The following is a 25,977-nucleotide window of genomic DNA, read 5'->3' on the forward strand; positions in this document are numbered from 1 at the left end:
GCTTGAACCTGGGAGGCATAGGTTGCAGTGAGCCAAGATCGCATTGCACTCCAGCTTGGGTGACGGGAGAAACTCTGTCTCAAATACATACATACATACACACATACACACACACACACATACATACATACATACACACACACATACATACATACACACACATACATACACACACACACATACACACATACATACACACATACACACATACATACATACACACACATACATACACACACATACATACACACACACACACACACACACATACATACATACATACATACGTTTTGTTACTGTTAGAATCCATCCTTGGTTCTGTTCTCTTCTTTGTTATAAGGCCACCAAGGGCAACTTGTCCTGAACCCCACCCTTCAGCATCCTAAATCTTTAACTCTGGCTCTAGCATCTCTCCTCACCAACAGATCCACACCACCAAATGCTTCCCAGACTGCCCCATCACAATGTGCTGAAAATAGTAAAGACTCACTAGTCCTGAAACAGGTGTCTTATCTTCCCTACCCTTACCTGGACTCCTTGCCTGTGATCTCCTCCCCAACCCACCTCTGATACACCCACAATAATATTGTATTGCCTTTCCATGTAACCAATTGTATCATTATCCTGCTTAAGAAACTAATATGCCTCCAGCATAAAGTTCAAGAGCTTTAGCATCACATTCAAGGCCCTTTATAATCTGAATGTAGTCTACTTTTACAGCCTCAACTTCGATGAGAGTAGGCGTAGCTCTAATTTATGGATTAGGAAGACACTCATAGAGGGTAAGTAACTTGTTCATAGTTATTCATTCAGCAAATATTAGTGTGTCTGTGGAAAACGAAGTGTCCCCAAACTCCTAGGATAAGACTAATTGTTCTATTGCCATAGTAAAAATCATCACCAGAATTGATTCCAAAACTATCGAATTGATGAGTGACAACTTGTTTCAGTGAACACTTCCCTGAAAGCCAACCAATCAGTGGCAGCCTCCTGCTTTGAAAGTCAGCTGTTTGATGACAAACTGTCTCCAGGTGAGTACACTGCTAAGACTGACTTCAACCCACTCAATTTTCCTGCAAAATGCTCTTCCCAAAAACTGTACATAAGATCAGAAATCTGCTTTCCTAAATAAAACTATACCTGACCACAATGTTACTATATTTAAAGTAAGCAAGGTTCAGCTTTTTGGTTTCAGATATTGTGAGAGATACTGAGATATCAAATACCATATAATGGGAAATGAGAGAATAAGGCACTATCCCTGCTCTCAAAAAGTTTACAATCTGCTGGGGAATATATGCAGGGAAACAGGAAAGTGTTTTTTTTTTTTTTTTTTTTTTTGAAACTGGCTCTGTACCCAGGCTGGAGTGCAGTGGCATGATCTCGGCTCACTGCAACCTCCGAACAGGCAGTTTTAATAATGTAAATTCTACCAAAAGAAAAAGCTGCTGTTCTATATAGGAGGGGCCCCTAGTCCAGACTTGAGGTAAAGGAGGTTGGGTGGTGTCTGGTGAAGTTAGGCTTTGAAGGGGAGTCCTGTAAACTAGTGGTTTTCAACTTGGCTGCTCATTGGAATCACTGGGGGAGGTGTAAAAACACACCGATGCTGTATCTGTCTCTTAGAGTCCCTGGTTTAATTGGTCTGGCATTTGATCTGAACATTGGGATACATTCTCTAGGTGATTCCATTTTTTCAGTCAAGGTTGAGAATCGCTGTTCTATGTGAGACCAAAAAGTTGAGTCGGAATGAGGCAGGTTAAGGCCTAGGGATTAGAAGACCATTCAGAGAAATGGAAGAGTATATAAGGCTCAAAGCCAATGTGCTTCTATTCTGCTGTGCAGTACTGAGCACTTTTATGTGACAGCATTGTTCTTGGAACTGAGAATAGAGTGGAGAGTAAAATCGCTGCCCTCATGGAATTACATTCTAGTGGGCAACACAGGATAAGCAAATAACTAGCATCATCTGTGGTTGTACTGCGAACCAAGAAAGAAAGGTGAAGAATGGAGAGGCAGGAAGGGCCCTTTTAGACAGAGTGGTTTAAGTAGCAGCATGTGAGCAGGGACCTGAAGTAGAGTAAGGAGCAGGGAAGGAGCCTGTGCATGTTTAGCAGAGAAGTGCCACAAGCTCAGGGCACAGCAGGTGCAAAGGCCAGGAGGTGGCAGCATACACCATTCCTGAAACAAATCCAGCTGAAGCTAGAGTATATGAAGAGGTTGGGGGCAGTGGCTCACACCTATAATCCCAGCACTTTGGGAGGCCGAGGGTGGTGGATCACTTGAGGTCAGAAGTATGAGACCAGCCTGGCCAACCTGGTGAAACATAGTCTCTACTAAAAATACAAAAATTAGCCATGCATGGTGGTGTGCACCTGTAATCCCAGCTACTCGGGAGGCTGAGGCAGGAGAATCACTTGAATGCAGGAGGCAGAGGTTGCAGTGAGCTAAGATCGTGCCACTGCACTCCAGCCTGAGAGACAGAGTGAGACTCTGTCTCAAAAAAAAAAAAAAAAAAGGAAAAATGATTCTAACTTTCCATCAACTTCCACAGGTCCGTCATCAACCCTCCAATTAGTTAGCAAATTGCATTCTGGCTGGGTGTGGTGGAAGGCACCTGTAATCCCAGCTACTTGGGAGGCCGAGGCAGGAGAATCTCTTGAACCTGGGAGGTGGCGGTTGCAGTGAACCGAGATCACGCCACTTCACTCCAGTGACAGAGCGAGACTCTGTCTCAAATATGAATGAATGAAGAGGCAAGACAAGATGCTGGCAAGGTAAGGAGAGGCCAAATCCCTGGGGCCTTGTAGGTCATGTAGAAGATGAGTGGTAGGAAGGACTAGACTGGTGGCGCCTGGAGTCGGATAACTATGTCATATTTATGGGACTACTGTGCAACGGTGGGAGATGACCGTGGTTGGGTGGAGTCTGTGGGATTGGGAAAGATGGCTCTGAGCTCAGTGCCGAAAAAAACTGGTAATAAACCACAGAACTTTGGGGTCTGGGTTAGAATTTACTAGAGCTGAAAATTCTTTATTCAGCTGTTTGCTTCTACTGATTCCATAATCTTGATGACAAAGGCTGACAGAGAAAAAAGCAAAGGGCCCCAAATATGCAGGAGGATGTGGAGGAAGCTCCCAGTGAGAAATTACTTGCAAGGAATTAAAATTCCACCTGAGGTCTTACCTGTAAGAGCCTGTCATAGGGCTTTAAGCCACCAAGATCTCCTGGCCCAGCTGGGCGAATATTTTTGACATACACTCCTTTCTCCAGCAACCCATCTGCTACACTGAAGCCAAAGTCCTCCATGTCAGAGTCCTTGTACAAGGTCACCTGAAGAGAGAGAAAACAGGATGTGAATATTTAGCTGGGATGGAGACTTTTCCTTCTGCAACTTCTTGATGAACAATCTTTTCACACGACTTTTAGTCACATCATGATTTGTAATATCAGCATCAGTCAGCTCCCTGCACCAATCCTGCAGCTTTTTTTTCCCACTCCAAGAATATCCTTGGACTTTATGAATTCCCAACCAGAGCTGAAAAGGGAGAACTGGAACGTCTGGGTCGTCCCTCCCTCCTTTGCAGTGGTCATCAGGGGGATATAGGAGAGAACTTCCCCAGGGCAAGTTGACTTCTACTATTTTCCTGGGACAACCCCTGGTCAGAGGAGCTGCCCGCAGCAGCCCTTTACAACTGCTGAGATGTTGGGGAATAAGCCAAAGGCCTTTCCTGCCTCCCCACTCCTGCCTGGTGCTCTGCTAAGCACAGTGCTCAGTGTATCCTCTCTTTGGGCAAGTACCATGAAGTTCATCCTTTTATTTGCTCTGGAACCCCCAATGAGCACCATCACGGAACACTATGTAAAAGACCTGAATGTGTTTCTATGACAACACCTTGCTCTGCACCTCGGCTTAACTCGCTCCCTCAGCATTTGTCTAGGGTTTGATTTGGTAACTGAAGGCATCTACCCTGAGTGCTGCGGCCCGCCCCCCACCCCGGGTCTCTCTGCATCTAAGGCCAATTACAGCTGGCTAAAGACTCACTCCTCCACCAGCCCTCACTCCTTCACCTGACCACCTGCGAGTGTTCATCTGAGGCTAAAATAATCATTTGTATGTTCACCAAATATTTATTGAGTTCCCACCATATTGTAAGCACAGCATGGGGTGCTAGAAACAGCAGTGAACAAGAGGAAGAAAAGCCTGCCTTCCAGAGGCACACACATGAATATGTAGCAGTCCCCAAGCTCTCACCGCACTGGGCACTGTGCCCAGCAGCACACTCAGCGCTTGATGCTCAGTTAACGCTTTGAGGGGGCCACGGGTTTTATCAAGTTGTACCAGATGCCCTCCACAAAGACTTCAAGCAATGGTCTGGCTTAATTTTCTACTGTAATTATATATTTGTTTTTACACAACTAATGCATGAATACATTCTTGTAAAATAGTCAAAACAAAAACAAAAACAAAATCAGAGCTATACAGGGCAAAATGTGAAGGTTAAAAGTCTTATAGCAAGTATCTTTGTTTATATCCAGTGATTTTACTTCAGAGGGCTATGGCATTCTGAAGGCAATACAAAAGTGGTCAGTGTGTGGGTTTTTATTTTACTGGACAGACAGCTAAAAGATCAAGCTGACTGGGTCAATACTATTCACCAGCCAGTCCCAGTGGTTACTGCCATATTAGAGGTGAGGAAATTCAATTTCACTGGGGTTATGTAACCCGCCCAAGGCCACAAAGGTAGGAATGGTGGGGACGTGTCTGTCAGACTCCAGACACCAAGTGCCTAATGGTTCCATTCTCCTGCCACTAAACATGCACCTCTCGGCCTCACCACTTTCAGTGTCCCCTGGACAGGAGCCACCCTCAGGAGCCAGTGAAAATGCAGTCTCAGACCCACCCCAGACCGACTGAGAATCTGCGGTGCTAATGTTTCCTGAGACGGCCCTCTTCGCATGCTCATTCCATCATTGTGTGTGCATGTGAGTGTGTGTGTGTGCACACACACTGGACACTACTATGCGTCAGGGACTGTTTTAGGGACTGAGAATATATTTCACAGGATAGAGTGAAAAAAAAAGTAGAGCAGTGAGCAAAACACAACCTTTATGAGGACAGCCCAGTGAAGAAATCTGATTTAATCCTTATAACGATTCCATAAGATGGGTAAGAGTCTTCATTTTAAGAGGTGACAGATACAAAATTTTCTGTCTGCCCCCACTTATACAAGGATAGAGTAGTAAGCCCCACTTTACTACATAAAGGATGTGTGGGGTTATGTGTGTGTGTGTAGCTTAGTGACACCCAGCACCCAGCACTGGCCCCACCACCCACCGCCCATCTAACACGCTCACTGGTGATGCTTAGGGAGAAGTAGTTAGGTTCACACTGTGTGGTTGAGAGCACCCCTACCTTCCAAAGCAATACTCATCAGGGGAAGAGGGGAAGAATTTGCTGGTGGCCTGGGCTCAGGTTTGTGGCAGATCCCCACTCCCCAGCCTCTTCAGGGGAGTAGGAGTCCTTTTTGCTCATGGATATAGCTCAAGCCCCTAAGGCAGCACCTGTCACATAGTGGGGTTAGTATTTTGTCAGACAGAAAGGGCTTGTCCTGCACCTTATGAGGCTGAGGATCAGCCATGATGTCCTGTGCCTTTATGAATCATTGCAGAGAAAGAGAGTGTGAACTAAGAGAGATTTAATTCTGGAATTCCAGCCATCCCCCTCACCCCTCACCCAAGGCCATGCTGGGAATCAAGAAGGCTGTCCCATGACAGAGTAGCCAGGCAAGACGAAGCTCCAAGGTCAACACTGTGTGGACACGAGAGGGAGGGCACTTCTGGTACCAGGGCCAGGCCTGCCTACCTGTGGGCTGAGGAGACCCAGATTCCCGGACAGTGAGGAAGGCAGGGGGAGGGTCCTCCAACGGGGGATGCTAGACTTCTTGCTAGTAAGGCCTGTGGGAGTTGAGTGAGCAGTTTAGAAAGCAAAGAGCTATTACTGTCTCTACTAGTTTGTGGAGCAGATCATGTATAGACAGGAAAATGAAAGCTCAAAGAGAAATAGCAACTTGCCCAGGATCAAACTGATGGCAACAGAGAATTGGCTCAAACCAAGGCTTCTGACTGCAAAGTTTAGATCTTGCCATATAGCACACTCTCTCCTTGCCTAGCACACAGTTGCTTAATAAATACTCATTGCAGAGAGAAATATTTAGGCTGTTCCACAATTATGTTTTTGCCTTAGGCCAGATAGGAGATTTCTGCTCCTCTTTCCTAAGGAAAGGAAGAGTAAGTCACTGGAAGAAAATATTCTTAGTGAAAATTTCATACATATTCTAGAGTAGAGAGGTTGGAACACCCATCTATTCACCACCAAGAGCTTGCCATGTTTCCTTCAGCTATCCTTCTCTTCTTCGGGGGAGTGTTTTCAAGCAAACACCAGTCCGCACGTCATTTCACTCCTACATACTTCAGTATACACCTCCAAAAAATATGATCACTTTCTTTCATAATCTCCACATCATTAATTCACTGGCAACAGTAACTCTTCTTACATGATAGCCACCACTTCCTAGTCCATAATTTCCCCAATTGTCTCAAAAATGATTTTTTATTTTATTTTTAATTTTTTGACAGAGGATCTTGCTCTGTCACCCAGACAGGAGTGCAGTGGCATGACCTCGGCTCACTGCAACTTGGCTCACTGCCTCCCGGGTTCAAGCAATTCTCCTATCTCAGCCTCCTGAGTATCTGGGATTACAGGTATGCGCCACCACATCTAGCTGATTTTTCTATTTTTAGTAGAAACAGGGTTTCACCATGTTGACCAGGCTGGTCTTGAACTCCTGAGCTCAAGTGATCCGCCCGCCTTGGCCTTCCAAATTGCTGGGATTACAGGTGTGAGCCACTGTGCCCAGCCTCAAAAAAATTTTTTTTAAGTTGGCTTGCTTAAGTCAGAATCCCAACAAAATCCACACACTACCTCTGTGTTAAGTCTGTTAAATCTCCTCTTACCTGTGGTGGGTTCTCGTCCTTCCCCCTGTGCTGCTGATCTATTGCTGAAACTGTGTCATTTGCTCTGTAGCATATTCCTCTGTCTCCCACATTTCTCTAAATGGAAGTTAACTCTAGATGCTTGATTTCAGTCGAGGTTAGCTTTGAGGTGGGGACTGGGGGCAGGAACAGTTCACAGGTGGCACAGTGCTTCCTATCACATCATGTCTAGCTGTCCTACTTTGGGTGGTTCAGGTGATGACAGCCTCATTCCTCTACTGTAAGGGTTCTCATCAATCTTTAATCTAAAGGTTTTATTTATTGATCACTGTCTGAATCAAAATTTCATTAGGGGTTGCAAAGCAATAATCTTTTTCTAATCCTATTAATATCTTCTGTATTTATTAGCTTAAATGATTTTGTAAAGGAGAATTCTCTTTTATCAATTAGTGCTGCTTTGTTACTCTGAAATACAGCTTTTACAAGAAGGGCAGAATGAATGAATGCTAATTCTTTCCTTTCAATTTCAGAACAGGGAATTTGTTCACTAAATACTTCGAATGGTGGTGGCCCAATGAGAATTTGTGTGTGGGGAAGGTGGGGGATGGGATCAATATGAACCTATAAATTTTGATATATTCAATGCATTTTTTGTTTGTTTGTGTTTTGAGACCGAGTCTCACTCTGTCGGCCAGGCTGGAGTGCAGTGGCACAATCTCGGCTCATTGAAACCTCCATCTCCTGGGTTCAAGCAATTCTCGTGCCTCAGCCTCCTGAGTAGCTGGGATTACAGGCGCCTGCCCCCACGCCCGGCTAATGTTTATATTTTTAGTAGAGATGGGGTTTCGCCATGTTGGCCAGGCTAGTCTTGAACACCTGATCTTGAGTGATCTGCACACCTTGGCCTTCCAAAAGTGCTGGGATTACAGGCGTAAGCCACCACGCCCAGCCTATTCAACGCATTTCAATCAGTTGCATTATTATTCTTTTGGATGCTCAAATGTTCTCATCTCTGGCCACAGGAAGTCTTTCATGTTGACTCCTGTGTCCTTTTGATAGGATCCATTGGTTTTGGTCTCTTCTTTACTTTCCGGCACAAAATATGACTCACCATGAATAGTTCTTATCCCTGATCTGGAATCAGCTATTCCTCCAAGGAGCCTTCACTGGAGGAAATATTGTTGATTTATATTCTATTCTAGTCCTTCTTTTTTGAGACAGGGTCTCACTCTGTCACCCAGACTGGAATGCAATGGCGCGATCTCGGCTCACTGCAACCTCCACCTCCCAGGCTCAAGCGATTTCTCCTGTCTCAGCCTCCCGAGTAGCTGGGATTACAGACGCATGCCACTCCTGCCTGGCTAATTTTTGTAGTTTTAGCAGAGACAGGGTTTCGCCATGTTGGCCGGGATGATCTTGAACTCCTGACCTAAAATGAGCTCCTGACCTCCTGCCATGGCCTCCTAAATTGCTGGGATTACAGGCATGAGCCACCGCACCTGGCCTATTCTAATCCTTTTCCTTCTATCTCCATGCTGCTTTCTCAAAGGGATGAAGAGGAGAAATAGTGAGAGAAGGGAAAAAATGAGAAGGAGGCTAGTAGTTATTAGGATTGGTAATAGATGGACATTCTTCAGACCCTGTTTAGTGGGTAAAATCTCTCTGCCCGAGGTTCCTGCTTATGTCCCACTCTGGCTTTATCTGTGAGATCTCTTGCCCTTTTGCCCCTTTTGTGTCTTTGTTCTTAGCCATGTTTTCTCCACATGGCAAGCAACACACCTGGGGCAGGGACCATCACCACCATTCCTAGAGGGTGGGGCATCCTCCTTGCTATCTCCATTCCACTTGCAACTAGGTACAGGGGTGCAGTCCTGCAGACTCTGTGCCTACGGCTGGTTGGGAAAGTGCATCAGCTTCTGCTCTGCAGGCCTAGCCATATCCTTGAGGTGCACCCACATGTGAGGGTGCTAAATCTTAAGCTTTCAATGGGAGCTAGGAAACTCACTTTGGTCTTAGATCTGAGGCATGTTTTCCAACATAATAAACCAGAATCCTTGCATTTGAGGAAACATTTGGTGTGGGCCTGGAATAATAGTGAAGTTCTTCATGACTCTATTGGCCTGTGATTCTTGGGTGTCTGCACCACAGGCCAGAACCCAGGGGCACAAGGAAGAGTGGCACCTAAAACTAACAACACAAACCAATGGTAGTACACCAAGCAAAGCATTAGAGATGAGTGCCAACCAGAGTGGATTAGCAGAGTAGCTCATTAACTTCAAGGTCACAGTTATTGGCAAAGAGCCTTGGTTTTTCTGAGCCTCAGAGTTGAAGAGTTGATGGAAAACTCTTCAGGATGACAGGCTAATAAATAGTTTAAATCTAAAAGTAATCTATTTCTCCAGAGACATCTCCCAAGGTTAAAGGATACTGAATTTTAATAGCCAGCTATATGGTTCTCCTGGAAATAGCCTAGTAATGGCAAATTAACAAAAATAAAATTATTTTAAAACTACATAAAAGAGTCTAGAAATCAATAATTAACAAAAATGGGGAGCACAGGGGGCTGTTCTCAAACCACTAACAATAAATTGTGCCATATAGCCCTGTTTACCTGGAGATTGGTAGTGGTTACCTTGGATTTACTTCCTGTGCAAAAATAATTCTTAGGATTCTGAGGTTTACGTTCATACTTCCCCTTACCCCTGGAAATGAATCTCTTATCCAGTTACTTTCTTACATATGATTGCTTTTGATCTTCCAACACCTCTGTGCAGCAAAATCATTACCTTTCCAAGAATGAGGATACTGAACCTTGAAAAAGTTGATGGACTGACTTGTCCAGTTAGAATGCAGAAGCACCAGGATTCAAGACTAGAATATCTGACCTCATTTGCTGTGTTCTTTCCACCAAATCATGATTTTTTTTTTTGACATGTAATCTCCTAGCTGGTCAGGCAGCCTTTATTCATTTCCAACTGCCCAACCAACTAAAGATGAATAATTAATCATGTCCACTGGGTTTCTTCTCATCAGAGCCCTTTGTGGCTTTCCAAGAACATCTGCATAAAGTTCTGCTACATGCTCCTATGGCTCACCATCCTGTCAGTTGGCTCTGCATTCTACCCTAGCCTATGTGAAGCAAAAATTTTCTTGTAGGGTCTGTCTTTTGTGCTGACTAGAGGATGCCTCCAGGGAACCTGGACCATGAACACAGTTGCAAGGTTTTTCTGTTCTGAAAGAGCCAATGAGCTTCTCGGAACATAACATTCAGGGCTAGGATACAGTTCTACAAAGCTCAGTTCAATTTTAACTATTCGTTAGCATGTGCTGCAATTGCTTCTAACCCTCCTGAGAACAGAAGCTTTCACAGGAGGCAGGGTGGGTTCACCATGATTCACATTCAGCCTTGTTTTATATTTCTAAGCAAGTCTATCAACATGTTTGAACAACATCCTCAAGGCCAAGATCAGAAAACCGATGCTTATGTTTTCAATTTTGACACATGTGAAAGGCTTTAGCTGCAGAGCCAACCCTCCCCACTTGGATTTTAAGGGCAATTGCATCTGCTGTCTTGAGCAAGTCATGGCAAGTGACAGCCATCCCAGAAGCAGTCCTCAAGCTCTGACAGCTCCCTATGGCTCACTCCCTTGTCCCAGTAGCCTTGAGGACCAAACTGACACCTATTTCTCAGAGATAGTTTTCCCATAAATCACCAGGCATTTTGGTTTACTCATGACAGATACCACTGGGGTAGCCCCATTCCTTTAACTCTGACAATTTAAGTAATGCCAGTTTTGAGGACAATCCTACACTACCTATGGTGCTGGAAGAAAATGAAATAGAATACAGTCTTCTAAACTGGAAGCTTGCAGCCCAAGAAGCAGCAATCTCAGTTTATACTACTAGAAACTCAGGGGTTTTGAGAGGAATTGGGTCAGAAGGCAGCTGCTGCCCTCCTGTCTGGGGAGTCTTCTTGGCCGAGGAGAGAAAGGAACAGCTGCTCCAAATGCCACCTCCTGCTGCATTCTGGCAACAGTGTGGCAACAAGAGCTGCAAAAATGGGGGCTCAACAATGAGAGTCAGTAGCTGGGATTTTGGCTGTAAGTATAAGCAAGCCAGGGGCTAACCTGGCCCTTGGGGAGCAGAATCCCAACCAAAAAGTTGCACAGTTTTTAAGATCTGTGGCAGATTTAGGTGCTGCCTTTCTCATTCATCCCAGAGCACCTTCACACATCTACTGGTTCACCTAGTAACAAAAATGAAAGAGCTAGATCATTCTGCAAATTCTCCAGGAGATCAAACCAAGCTGCAAGCAAGCAGCTGGTCCCCTAGTTATTGCCAGCTCCATTGCTGGTCCTTTGCACTTGCCCCAGCCACCACCAAGCTGGCTGGCTGTGGCGGAGTCCCTGTTGTGGGTGTCTTTGCTCAGGCCTGCCTGCTGCCTGCTCACAGCACCCCTCCTGACTCAGCCTCTGCTTTATAGCTCCCAGCTTGGCTCTGACCTGGCCCTTCTCCAGCTTTTACCCTTTTTCCAATTCCCTCTGCAACAGATTCACCTCCGTTCCTCTCAGGCCCATGTGGGCCTCCTTGACTCAGGAACCTCCTGCAGCTCTGGGTGGGTGGCACACCCTCCACCCACCCTCGAGGCCTGTGGGACTGAGGGCCAGGCACACTGTCATTCAGGAAGGATGACAAGTTGCAACTAACCAAACTCCCATGCACTCAATGCTAACTGTCTTGATTTTATTTCCCCACTGTAGAGATTGCTGATGCCTGACATTACGAAGAGCCTGGGACAAGGAAAGAGCTCTGTACCCCAACTGAGAGAGAGGAAGAGACATGCCCTGGGCTAGAGTGTTACCAATTTAATCTTTTTTTTTTTTTTTTTTTTTTTAATGAGACAGAGTTTCACTCTTGTTGCCCAAACTGGAGTGCAGTGGTGTGATCTTGGCTCAGCACAACGTCTGCCTCCTGGGTTCAAGTGATTCTCCTGCCTCTGCTTCCCAAGTAGCTGGGATTACAGGCCTGCACCACCATGCTTGGCTAATTTTGTATTTTTAGTAGAGATGGGGTTTCTCCATGTTGGTCAGGCTGGTCTCCAACTCTTGACCTCAAATGATCCACCCGCCTTGGCCTCCCAAAATGCTGGGATTACAGGCGTGAGTCACCGCGCCCAGCCTTCAATTTAATCTTTACTATAGCCTTGCCTGACAAGTCATATGGCAGAACAACAGTGGAGGAGGAGGACGATAGGACTGTTCTCCAAGAATCTGGACATGAGGGAAATGGAGTGACCTTCAGAAAGTACACCATTTGAAAGTGAACATCCTACAGATAATACACAAACTTACAAGCTAGAAATAAGTACATTTGATCACAACAGAGATGCATAAGGATATCAGGGAGGGATGAATGGTCCCAGGCCAGAATCAGACTTAAGGGAAGCTATTAACATTTCTGAAGAGAGGTGGTGGTGGGTCCAGGACAGAAGCGACAAGATATATGATCAAGCCCTGAGAAATAAGGCACACTAGACACTAGCGAGCCTGCTGCAGGGGCGTCTGAGTCTAGGGGATGGCAATTCTCACTGTTTCTCTCGCTCAGAGGTCAGACTCTGCAAAGGTGGATGGCAACTTGTAGAAAAGTGATAAGATGCAAATTGAGTTCTGTCTGGTAGAGATGCAAATCATTTCTCCCCTCAGAAAAGATAACCTCAAAGGCTTTGATTTTATTTCCCGACAAGTTATTGGGCAGCTTTGATTCCAACTTAGAAATCTTATTCCAACATTTCTTTTCCCTACTGGCTGATATATCATATATATATCCCACTAACTTTATACACACACACACACACACACACATACACACACATATATACATATATACACACATATATATGTATATATATGCGTGTGTGTGTATGTATATATATATAAAGTTTCTGTATCCCTCTTTTTTTTTTTTTTTTGAGACAGGGTCTTGCTCTGTCACCCAGGCTGGGGTGCAGTGGTGAGGTCGTGGCTCACTGCAGGCTTGACCTCTCAGGCTCAAGTGATCCTCTCACCTCAGCCTCCTTAGCTGGGACCACAGGTGCGTGCCACCACACCTGGCTTTTTTTTTTTTTTAATTATTTTTTGTAGACACTGGGTCTCACTATGTTGCCCATGCTGGTGTTTAACTTGTGGGCTCAAGTGATCCTCCTGCCTCGGCCTCCCAAAGTATTGAGGTTACAGGTGTGAGCCACTGCACCTAGCCTTCCTTATGCCTCTTTAAACAAGTTTTGCCATCCTGTTATCATTCCTTGCTAATGAGTTAAATAAACATTTTTTGACATGAGCCATTCATTTACATAAGAATTGTGTTTTTCAGGAAATTCTGTCATTTGTGACAATGTGGATGAACCTTAGAGGACATTATGTTAAAAGAAATAAGCCAGGCACAGAAAGACAAATACTGTATGATCTTGCTTATGTGTGGAATCTGAAAAAGTTGAACTCGTAGAAGCAAAAAGTAGAATGGTGGTTACCAGAGGCTGGGGTAAAGAGGAGACATTGGTCAATGGGTACAAAGTTGGTTAGCTGGCAGGAATAAGTTCCGGTGATCCACTAAACCTCAAGTTGACTACAGTTAATAATAATGTATATTTCAAAATCGCTAAAAGAGAAAATTTTAAATGTGGTGGGCATGGTGGCTCATGCTTATAATCCCAGCACTTTGGGGGGCCAAGGAAGGTGGATCATGAGGTCAGGAATTCGAGACCAGCCAGTCTGAGACCAGCTTGACCAACATGGTGAAACCTAATCTCCATTAAAAATACAAAAATTAGCCGGGCATGGTGGCATGCACCTGTAATCCCAGCTGCTTGAGAGGCTGAGGCAGGAGAATCGCTTGAACCCAGGAGGTGGAGGTTGCTGTGAGCCAAGATTGCACCACTGCACTCTAGTCTGGGTGACACAGCAAGACTCCATCTCAAAAAAAAAAAAAAAAAAGGAAAATAAAATCTCAGGACCTCAAACTCAGTAAGCCAAAGGAAACAGTGAAGATGGGCACTGGGTCCCACAAACCTCCTTCCCATTTTGTTCCTACATAGATAGCTGCATACCTTTCTCATATTTTGCCCACAAGGAAATTCCTGGTGGGCCCTGAGATCTTTAAAGCAGTTCAGTTGAATTTCACCCCAACAAAGTAAATTAACCGTTTATCTTCACAAATATGGGACAAAGGACAGAACTCAAAGTCATCCTTCTGCTCACCTGAGAAAAATGCATATCTGACTCCTCCCTACCTATACTCTATAATTATTTTATCTTATGTAAAAATGCAGATTCGCTGAGCTCCAGATAAATGCATAATGGACCACTCCTTTCACATGAAAAATGAAATGAGGATGGTCAGGACTGGATGCCATTATTTATTCAGTGAAGCTAATCAAAAGGCTCAAAAGAATGCAACAGCTTCCGTCTTTTATCCACCCTCTCCCTCTCTTTTTTTCTTTACTCTTTTTCCTTTAAATATTGAAGCCCACGGACCCTCTCTGGAAAAAGCACAGATCGCAGATTTTTCCTGTGGTATGTGTCCCTTTTTCCCCAGGGCATGTCCTTAACCTTGGCAAAGTAAAAATGACTGAGACAAGTCAGTCATTTTCTCTTACAGAGGTCATGAATATGCTAATTACTCATGTATAGATTCTACAGTGTATACATGTATCAAGATATCCCTTTGTACTCCATAGATGTATATAATTATTATGTCACTATTTAAAATAAAATCAAACTTTAATGATTATGGTTTTTGGGCGGGCATGGTGGCTCATGCCTGTAATTCCAGCACTTTCGGAGGCCAAGGAAGGCAGATCATCTGAGGTTGGGAGTTTGAGGCCAGCCTGGTCAACATGGTGAAACCCTGTCTCTACTAAAAATACAAAAAATTACCCGGGCATGGTGGTGCATACCTGTAATCCCAGCTACTCAGGAGGCTGAGGCAGGAGAATCGCTTGAACCTGGGAGGCAGAGGTTGCAGTGAGCCGAGATCGTGCCACTGCACTCCAGCCTGGGCAACAAAGCCAGACTTCATCCCTCACCTCCCTCCCAAAAAAGATTATGTTTTTACATTTAAAATGTGTGTCTTGACAGAATCATAGAGAAGGGAAGCTAATGGAAATGATACATTTTGAGGATGGTCAGGGCTGTATGCCATTATTTATTTAAAGCATACAAGCCAAACTCCAACCCTTGTTCCACAGTTCTATGTTCCCCTGATAATGTTCTGTTGCTGTCCCTGGTTCTACAGGGAGAGAATTTGCTGGTCAAACTGGTAAGTGACTGGTCACTAGATACACATCCACTTCTCTTTGTGAATGGATTCTCATTCTGGTATACAGCCTTATGTCTAGGGTGGCTTTATGGCAGCCATCTGGATCTTGTTGAAGTCTGGGATGCTGAAGAAGTCTCATTGTGTGAGTTTCTGACCCTGTAAGGTTGAGGCAAGAAGGAATGATGGTGACTTTACCAGAAAAAAATGCTATCTTGTGAAGTCCTCCTCTTCTGATAACAAGTGACCCTGCTCCCTCTTTGGTGAGGAAACTGTAGCTCATGGAAGTGGCATGGCTAATGCATGGCAAGCGAGGTCTGCCTGACTAGGAAGCCTATGTTCTCTCTAGTTTATCATTCCTTGCCTGAAGAAAGAGAAGCAGATTTAGCAAAGAGTGGTAGACAAAAACAAAAAGTTTATATATTCAATGTGTTACTTTTAGCTTCTAGTGATTTCCACAGTACACAGTTCTACACTAGGTATTTGGAGAAAGTTGAAGCCTGGCATGAGGATTCATCTGATCTTGAGAGCTGACTCCAAATATTTGTGAAGAAAGAAGCATGTGCAAGAATAAGATACATATTTCCATTTCATACTTCCTCTGAGGGTTCAGCCTGTTCCTGACTCAGAGAGATATTGCAAAAGAAGCTGGTATTATAAACATTGAAAATGACACTCCTTCTAAGGAGCAAAACAACTTTATCATATCAAGCAGAGCAAAGCTCCCCTCTTGGAAAACTCAAAAATGTTCAAAATGCAAACTGAACTTGGCGGGGGGAAAAGGTGACGGTAGCAAAAGCAGCTGTGAAAAATAAAGAGGTTACTTGTGAGTGACTGAAATGTCCAAGTGTCATGCCACCAGCAGCCACAAATAAAAGCAGATGCTGCAACATTTTTTAAAAGCATTTCTGTAAGAAGATAAAAATGGCTGCATACAATTAAGAAGTATAATTTTATTGAAAAGCATGAATGACAAAGCAAAAGGAAATGTCCATATGATTTTTGTTTTTGTTTTTGTTTTTTAAAGGGAGGGAGTCTTGCTCTGTCACCCAGGCTTGAGTGAACTGGCTCAATCACAGCTCACCGAAGCCTTGACCTTCCAGGCTCAAGTGATCCTCTCGCCTCAGCCTCTTCAGTAGTTTAGACTACAGGTGCAAGCCACCATGCCCGGCTAATTTTTTCATTTTTCGTAGAGATAGGGTCTTGCTACATTGCCCAGGCTGGCCTCTAACTTGTGGGCTCAAGCGATCCTCTTGCACTGGCCTCCCAAAGTACTGGGATTATAGGTGTGAGCCACTGTACCCAGTCTCAATATGAATTTTATAAAAGTCCAAATGCTCTGCACGTGGAGAACTTTCCATCTATAAAAAATCGTTCTGCCTTAAGGTGTGAAAAGAAGTGAGGCTAGAACTCATTTCAGAAACAGATTAAGTGGACACCAAAGGATATTTAAGCTTCAGAAGGGAAAGCAGGGTTATCAATGAACTAAGTAGCTGAGATCACAGGCCCCTTATCTGCGAAGAGAGAGAATCTGTGATAAGCTGTAGTACAAACCAGAATTCATTTGAAAGATAAAATGAAGAAGCTCCAGGGCCTTACTTAGATGCAGCCTCATTTCCTTTGTACCCTGCCATCCAGCTGTTGCCTATGATTTCACTGAAATAGTTATCACTTCCAGTTAGCAAAACCTAAGGGACTGATTCTTAATTTCTATTCTGCAAAAGAATCCACTGAAAAGGTTGCTAAAATGTAGATTCTTGGCCCATGCTCCCTGAAAGTGCTGACGCAGTAAGTCTGGGCTGGGCTTAGGAACCCTTATTTTAACAAGCGCTCCACGGAAAAGGTCATCAGGGGTTCACACTCCAAACTACTGTCTAAGGCTTTAATCCTCAGACTATTGGTTGACACCTACTAATAAGTCTTGAAGTCAGCTTAGTGAGATTAGCATTTGAAAAGAAACAGAAGAAAAAACAGAAAAATGTCAGTGTATACTGTATAGTCAATTTTTAGATTCATTCACATATATGAGTGTGGGTATACATATGTAGTGAATTGTGAGGTAAAATATATTTCAGACTGTGCATCCCAGCTGAGAAAGTTGGAGAAACAGTGGCCTAAAAGGACGTGAAGATCACTTCCCTGTGACCCATTTATCATTTTCTCCATCCCCACATGGAGTTCCAAATCACTCCAGCTCCACTTCCCTCTCATGTTTACAAAGAAGATGTAAGACTGTGTTTCTTTGTTCTCCAGTGTCAGGCATGACAACTGGCTTTTCAGCTTCAGGAATGAATATGGACAACTTGAAGGAAGGCTTGCCAAGATCCCAGTGGAGCCTCAGATGCAGCAGATGATGAGAAGTGAGTGAAAACCCCTTAGATTCTGACCTGGGGACCTTCCTAAGGTCTGGAGGAAGAAAAGTGGCAGGAAGGAATGGGCAGAAAATGAGGGGCAAACTGTGGAGAGTAGGTTGAGACCTCAGAAGCTGGAAGGTGAGCCAATGCATTATTCTTTCTGTATGGAGATGATGTTAGTAACCCACCTGCAGGAGCTGTAGTGTTTTTAGCTATTTTTCCTCCCAGCAATGACACAGATCCTTGTCCATCCGTTCATATTATCTTGATCCAACTTATAGTGAAAATAATAAGGTTTCACAGGTGCTGGTCTAGATATGAACAGGCCGACCACCTGTTCTCCTGTATACAGCCTAACCATGTAAGAAAGAGCCACCAGAAAGATAGCACCAGGAAAATAACACCAAGCATGTTTAGCCTGGTGTGCTATTCATCTCTCCCAGCTTCCCCACTCCGGTCTTTTCAGCCCCTTGGGAATTCCTCCACTAGGTCCATTTGGAAAAGAGTACCAAGGAGGCTCAGGGGACTCAAAACCAGCTGTGCGCTGTGGCTTGGGTTATCTTCAACTTAAGGAAGGTGTTTTTCTCATTCCCTAGCTCCCTTATCCATGCCACCACCACAAAAGAGTACCTTTCCCTAATGTTCACAAAGATTTAATACAGGCTAGTAGTACCCCAGGGGAAGAGGGCTCCATTCCTTTAACAAGTCACCGTGCCTTTTCATGACATCAGGTAGTCTTTCAGTGTTCAAAAGACACCCACATTCAACACACACGCAATTACCACTCTTTGCTCTAAGTAGCTTTTGTAATGACCATATCTCCTCTCCAGCACTTCAAAATTGGAGGGTGTGCCTACTAACAAACATCCTGGATGGTCTATCAGAGTAAGTGAATTCCTTAGAAAAGAACAGATACCCAAGATGTGAGCATAAATCACTCCAATAATTCCATAGTATCTGGCCACAGGCATCTCAGCTGCATCTTCGCTTAACTAGGTCATTTTAGGGGGCTTACAATGTCTAGGACACCACTTATTTTTTTATTTTTTTTTTTTTTATTATACTTTAGGGTTTTAGGGTACATGTGCACAATGTGCAGGTTTGTTACATATGTATCCATGTGCCATGTTGGACACCACTTATTTTTTAGTCTTATTTTGTTGGGGGTCAATTCAGAAAAAAAGTGAAGCTTCATGGGACATGTATGTATTGTCACCATGTAGAGAAAATGACAGAAGTGAAGGAAAAAAGAAGCATCTTATTTATAAGGTCAATTTGGCTCACACATGTCTGTGATCTCAGGGTCTTACAGTTCACACACTGCCACACAAATGTTCCAACAAGTCCATCCACAGCCATTCATTATGCCAGTAAGTGGATGTGGATGATACTTTTTTTCCTTTTTAACAACTTTTTTTTTTTTTTTTTTTTAGCAAAGCCATTTTAAACCTTGGCTATAACAACACTTGCACATCCAATTCATTGTCATTATCTTTGCAAAATGCTTTCAGTGAAGGAGGGATGAGAAAATAGGTCTTTTGTATTCCTGGGCTATCAATAATCTTCTTCCTTGGAGGTAACTGTTTCACTCCAGAGGAAAAAAATTACTCTGTTTTATACTTGCTATTTGTTTATCCTGTATAAGTGAGGGCTGAGAATGTAAAGTAGATAGCACTTGCTAGGCACTCAGTGCATGTTGATATGGATTCTCTTTGGGGTGAAGGAAAGTGGGTTATCAAGCAGGCTCCTGTTTCTCTGGGGAACAGAACTGTACAGAAGAGGGAACAGTACAGAAGAGGGAAATGTACAGAAGAGGGAACTGTACAGAAGAGGGAACTGTACAGTCAGTGTTCACAGGTACCTGAGGGAACCCACAGGTGCCAGCCATCTTCTTGGTACAGCAGACTTAGGACTGAATACGTGGTTTCTGCAATTTAATCACCATTGGACTTCTTACAGCCTAATGGTGTATGTCAATTAGTATATTAGGATATGTGACTTACCCATCAGACACATCAATTTAGGGTAACTGGATAAACAAGCTAACTTGTGGCTGGGGCCTAAATCTGGGTCATCATCTTAACATGTCAGAAATGTCTTTGCTTTTTCTCTTAGTCTGTAATTCCTCCTAACACATAAGCTTCCAATTCTAGACTCTGGTCATGTTAGAATATTTGCATCCCCTCCCTCAGTGCACCACAATCTTTGACACCCCTTTGCACCTGCTTTTTTCTGTGCTTGGAATGCCCACCCATCCTCTACCTTCCTCTGCATAGTCAACATCTACTTCTAGGAAGTCTTTTCTGTCCCTTGATAGTGGGTTAGGGCCCACCCTCAAGGCTGCCCAGGCTTGCCTCTGTCATTGGACTGATGCCATTATCTTCCCACTGTTTCCCAGGCAGTCTCCTCATTAGATTCTGTACTCCCTGGGGAGTTGTAATACATTCTTTGAGTGAATTAATGCACAGTATGGGTATTTAATGAATGGAGGAGTGAGTGGTGAAAGAACGAACCCAGGATTGGAACACAAAGTTGAGATCCCAACTTCCCATACTATCCTTTCTCTCACAATATCCTTGTCAGTTGCAAAACAAATAGCTAGGTTTAATAAGGTGGCTAGGGAAATTGAGGTCTTTAGAGGAAAGAAGCAAGTAGCTAGCCTATTGCCTCCTCTGAATCTGACATTTATTTGCTCTTCTGGATAAGGTGACGAATGTCTAGCTAATAGATTATTAACCACAAAAAATGTCTTGGTTCTCAAGATGGCATGAGATTGTTACCATTTTATACATCCTTATATATTAACAAAAAATAAAGCACTTACCCTAGAAAAGAAAACTAGACCTCCATTGCTCTCCTTGGCCCAGGGTTCCACAAACACTGTTACTTACATATGCCTTGGCTAACCCTGCCAGCAAATCTTGAATTCAGCTTTGTGTGCAAGAGTGGGTTTTGTTCCATGTAGCAAAGTGAGGCAACTATGACAATCAGAGACAGAACATAGCCAGGGCTTGCCTCATCCTGGCCCAAGACCATCTAACACATCTTGGAGAGAACTCCATGTCTCCTGAACAACATAATCCTCTACTGTAAGTCTGTAATGAAAGATTAAGCCTCCCTGAATTGAACCTGAACCCCTTTTTCTGTGAAGCTATGAGTGTATGACATTTAGAAAATCCTTTCCCCTTCCAATGAGATTGGAATAATAGACTAATTATGCAAGCTCCGTGTGACATTGGAGCTTCAAATTTTTGTAAGAAGATTATGGCCATACATAATTTTTTTGGGGGGGGACAGAATGTCGCTCTGTCACCGAGGCTGCAGTGCAGTGGCACAATCTTGGCTCACTGCAACCTCTGCATCCTGGGTTCAAGTGATTCTCCTGCCTCAGCCTCCCAAGTAGCTGGGATTACAGGTGCCTGCCATCACGCCTGGCTAATTTTTGTATTTTTAGTAGAGGCAGGGTTTCACCATGTTGGCCAGGCTGGTGTTGAACTCCTGACTTCAAGTGATCCGCCCGCCTCGGCCTCCCAAAGTGCTGGGATTATAGGCATGTGCCACCACACCCAGCCACCATAAATACATTTTTGATAAATACATTGCTTGAAAGCCAGTTTTCCCTGCTTTTCAGGATAACCTCCCAGAGATTATATTTTGAGAACAAAGTCTCTGAAGATCTGTTTTTAAGCTTCTTTGCTTGGCTGAGCCCATAGGATACCATTGCCATGCTTACATCTGGGCATACATGCTATGCAGAATGGCTGCCAAATTTGACCCTAGGGAAAGAAGAGAAAGCTTACTGACCTTGTGCAGCTCCACAGGAGTTGGAGACATGATCTCCTTTATTTCTTGTTTCATTTTTCTAAGGGTTACTGACTTCCTACCCACATCTGAAGGCAGGGTGTTGCTCCGAGTTGTTTGGCTGTAGTGCGGCCGCGAGCTGCTGCGCTCCTGGAAGCTGGCCTGTCGCCCCAGCTGACTGCGAGGTGTTGGAGCCTCATGATTCAAACTCATCGTGCTGCCCGACATGATTGTTGCCTGCGGCATTGACAATTTTTAGAAACAATTAAGCCATGGACTAAGGAAAGGGTTTGGTGCTCAACAGTAAGCACATTTCTCCTTCTGCGAGGTAAAAATACAGTCTCTTCAGGGCAAAACCAAAGGCTGGAAAATGGATGTACTAATTGAACTATGAAAGTCTGGAAAATGCTTTGCAAGTGACATTTATAATGCACATCTCAAATCCAATTTAAGTACTTAAGCCATTGAGTTTATTTAATCAAATACCACCCCTGGCAGTTTTGAGGCAAATTGAAACGCTCTAACATTTGCCTACTGTAAACTACATTTTAAGCATTCACTTTCCACCAAGTGGGCTCTAACAGATGGGATTCATGAGGCCATCTTGAATACATCTTACAGAAACGAACTAAGAACTTCTCAATGGACACCAGGCTGCCTGTACTTGCAATGCTGCCTCTATCTCCAACTGCAGCTAACAATGGGCTGGAATGGGATGACTGATATAAAGGCAAGGGGTTCTTCCCAAGCTTCCGTCTAGCACTCTATATTGTCTTTCCTTTAGCCAAGTGGCCTGTCCCCAAAGTTTGTAGACCAGCTAAGCCTCCATATTATTTGGTACAGATTAAGTGTTTCTTAGAAATACTCTTTGTATAAGATCTTCAGAGAAAGTAAAAATAATCATTTATTATGTTATTATATTCAACTTTTTGCTCACAAGCAGTAGGACTTGAATTGGATGTTACTAGTGAATTGGGAAGTTTGTTCGGTTTCAAATATGTTCTTCCCTGAATACTTCACAAGCAATGACAAGATCAGATACCAAAGATGAATAAGGCTCAGCACTGGAAAAAAAAAAAAAAAGCATTTGAAACCAATATCGAGTAGTGGATATTCATTTCTCATGATTGGAGAATGCTAAAATTCTGAAAATATGCCTGTAGCCAGCTCTGTACTCCTGGGCATAATGGTATAAAGGTAAACTAGCATTGGTAAATCTGCCTGATACCATGGGGAAAGAAAACAAGTTCCATTTGCCATGTAATTTAGTTGTTTATATTAATACTGATGCTAAAAGTAACCGCAGCTTAACTTGTTGAGTCTTTTGAATGTAGTCACTCATTTAAGCCTCACAACAACTCTATGGGGCAGGCACTGTTACTTCTCTCAATTTATTTATTTATTTATTTATTTTCTATTTTGAGATAGACTCTCACTCTGTCATCTAGGCTGGGGTGCAGTGATGTGATCCTGGCTCACTGCAACCTCTGCCTTCTTTGTTCAAGCGATTCTTGTGCCACAGCCTCCCAAGTAGCTGGGACTACAGGCATGCACCACCATGCTCGGCTAATTTTTGTATTTTTAGTAGAGATGGATTTCACCATGTTAGCCAGGCTGGTCTGGAACTCCTGACCTCAAGTGACCCACACCACTTAGCCTCCCAAAGGCTGGGATTACAGGTATGAGTCACCACGCCTGGCCATTCCTCCCAACTTATAGGTGAGGAACTGAGGCACAAAGAGGCTGACTCACCCAAGGTCACATTGGTAGTAAATGAGCCGAGGGCACTTTATAAAACTATTGATCATGAGGGAATACTGCAAAGTGAGTAGAGTTTTCATCTGTCATGTCTCTAAGATTTCATAATTCTCAAATTCACCTGGTGTTCAGCTATACACACACTACTAACAAGATCTTTGAACAACAGCCAAGTGTTGGCACACATGTGCATATATCTAACAACTTTGTTGAAAAAGAAATGAAACAAGTAGACTGTATCTTGACTAGATCAGTTATCTCGTTGATAATTTTGAAAAAGAAAATTATAACTGTAAAAAGACTTGCTGATCACTGAACATTAACATGTGCTAAGTCCCATACAGATTGTATGTAGAATATCATTTAATACATAAGTAACCCTATACAGTAGATATTAAAATTACCATACATCCTCATTTCAGTAAAGGAAAGAGATGCGTGGACAAGTTAAGCAACTTGCCCAAGAGCCTGGGCATGGAGCTGTAGCACTCTGACTCCAGAACTCCTTTTCTTGACTGCTTGGTGCTTCTCAGTCAAATGTTAGGTTGAACCATATAAAACTTCCTTTTTAGTAGGTAGAAAGATGCCTAGCATTTAAAAACAAGTGTGGGCTATTTATATAACAGTTTATTTCAGATAAATACCCTTTTTAAGTTGATGGAAACCTTTCTTTACTGGCTTCATTGGTGTCATGGGATATTCTTTATTTTATGGCACTTACTCATGTATATTTCCATGTTTATTTTATTTTATTTTTTTTTTGAAACGGAGTTTCACTCTGTCACCAGGCTGAAGTGCAGTGATGTGATCTTGGCTCACTGCAACCTCCACCTCCCGGGTTCAAGCGATTCTCTTGCCTCAGCCTCCCAAGTAGCTGGGATGACAGGTACCCATCACCACGCCTGGCTAATTTTTGTATTTTTAGTAGATATGAGGTTTCTCCACATTGGCCAGGCTGGTCTCAAACTCCTGACCTCAGGTGATCCGCCTACCTCAGCCTCCCAAACTGCTGGGATTACAGGCCTGAGGCACCGCACCTGTCCCATTTCTATGTTTAATCTAGTGTATCTGACAGCACTCAGTGGTTGTTTTCTTGCCAGGCTGACCATCCTTATTATTTTTACCTACTTAGACTAGTTGTTTGCTTTGTTAACATCCATTTTTTAATATTCATTTTTCATGAGAATGACAGGACACGTGTTGGAAGTAAAACAATCACTACATCTGAGAGACCACAGTTTTGCTTTGATGAGTCTTAGCTGCCATAGAAGAAATTACAAATTGATTTAGAAAAGGTTCTGATGGGAGAAATGAGATACTATCACTAATTCTTTGGTTCGCATTTTCAAGTAAGTATGTGAGTCTGTACAGTAATCAAAGTTTGATTGCTTTCTTTAAAATGAACTTTAGGTAGCATCTAAGAAGGAACATAAAAGGTAAAACAATTATAAAAACTAAAATAAAAAGCTAAAAAATAATTATTTTTAATTACCTAGGATTTGCTTTGGTCTCAAGAGTATGTATTACCTGTTTTCATTTGCCATAATTCATAATTGTATATTATTCCTAAGGCAGCCTAGAGTTCTCTATCTGACATTTAGTTAAATCTTCTTCTTATGCTAAACAAAAAATAGTTAAAGCAGTGTTCATTAATCAAGAAAGGGCAAAAATACTAATAGTTAATTTTTATTGAATATTGAATACTTGTTAAGTGCCACATAATTATTAGCTCATTATAATTCCCATTTTTATAGAAGAAATATCTGATAAGAGAGGTTAAAAACTTGTCCAAAGACTCATTCAAATTTCTCTCCTTTTTTAAAGCTATACACATTTTTCAGGGCTAAAGTTGAAACTAAATTATTGCTAGCAATAGGGGAAATGATTAGTAAATTAATTTTCATTTCCATTTCAATTGTAATCATCTTTCATCTTAGCTAACCTTCTACATTTATTAGTATTATAGTGTGCTTTAACTTTTTTTTTTTTTTTTTTTTTTTGAGACGGAGTCTTGCTCTGTCGCCCAGGCTGGAGTGCAGTGGCGCAGTCTCGGCTCACTGCAAGCTCCACCTCCTGGGTTCACGCCATTCTCCTGCCTCAGCCTCTCCAAGTAGCTGGGACTACAGGCGCCCGCCACCACGCCCGGCTAATTTTTTGTATTTTTTTAGTGGAGACGGGGTTTCACCGTGGTCTCGATCTCCTGACCTCGTGATCCACCCGCCTCGGCCTCCCAAAGTGCTGGGATTACAAGCGTGAGCCACCGCGCCCGGCCGTGCTTTAACTTTTAATGCTGGATGTAAATTTAATATGCAAGAATCTAGCTCTAATATTTTTTGTATAATAGCATTTCCAATCAAGGGAATGGGGTTCATTTAAACCAATAAATAAATATTCTTTGTGATACAAGTGTAAATGTAACTAATTTATGAATTTGCAAATCATTCATCCTAGTTGAGGATTTAATTTCTCTTTGGCTTGTAAATTCAACTTATTTGCTTTCTGCATTAATAATGTCAAGGGCCACATCTGTCTGGAGCTATGTTACAGAAAATTCATAGGCTGTGGCAACATAACATCTACTCTTTCTGATGGATGTTGTTTTCATCAGATAACTCAATTTCTGGGTGAAAACAGAACCTCACTGTATCACTTTTTACATTATTTTCTTTTTGCCTAATGTAAAATAAGCTGTTAGAAAAACGTTTTTTCTTCAAAAGGGAAATATCAAAATGCATAATGAAAAAGCAGGATGAGCCAAAAC

At 43.0% G+C, this 25,977-nt stretch overlaps 1 protein-coding gene across 12 annotated transcripts in view; it reads right to left on the reverse strand.

The window, feature by feature from the left end:
• GRIP1 (glutamate receptor interacting protein 1) overlaps positions 1 to 25,977 on the reverse strand; it is a 716,930-nt gene that overhangs the window by 3,011 nt on the left and 687,942 nt on the right. For all 12 annotated transcript variants that reach the window (XM_055238452.2, XM_055238455.2, XM_055238451.2 and 9 more), the window contains 2 exons: positions 21,462 to 21,695; positions 3,184 to 3,330 (listed from right to left, as the gene is read on the reverse strand). In XM_055238452.2, coding sequence (XP_055094427.1) covers positions 3,184 to 3,330; positions 21,462 to 21,695 — 381 coding nt within the window. The remainder of the gene's footprint in view (positions 1 to 3,183; positions 3,331 to 21,461; positions 21,696 to 25,977) is intronic.

The sequence above is a fragment of the Symphalangus syndactylus genome, chromosome 13, assembly GCF_028878055.3.
Source record: "Symphalangus syndactylus isolate Jambi chromosome 13, NHGRI_mSymSyn1-v2.1_pri, whole genome shotgun sequence".
NCBI classification, from domain to species: domain Eukaryota; kingdom Metazoa; phylum Chordata; class Mammalia; order Primates; family Hylobatidae; genus Symphalangus; species Symphalangus syndactylus.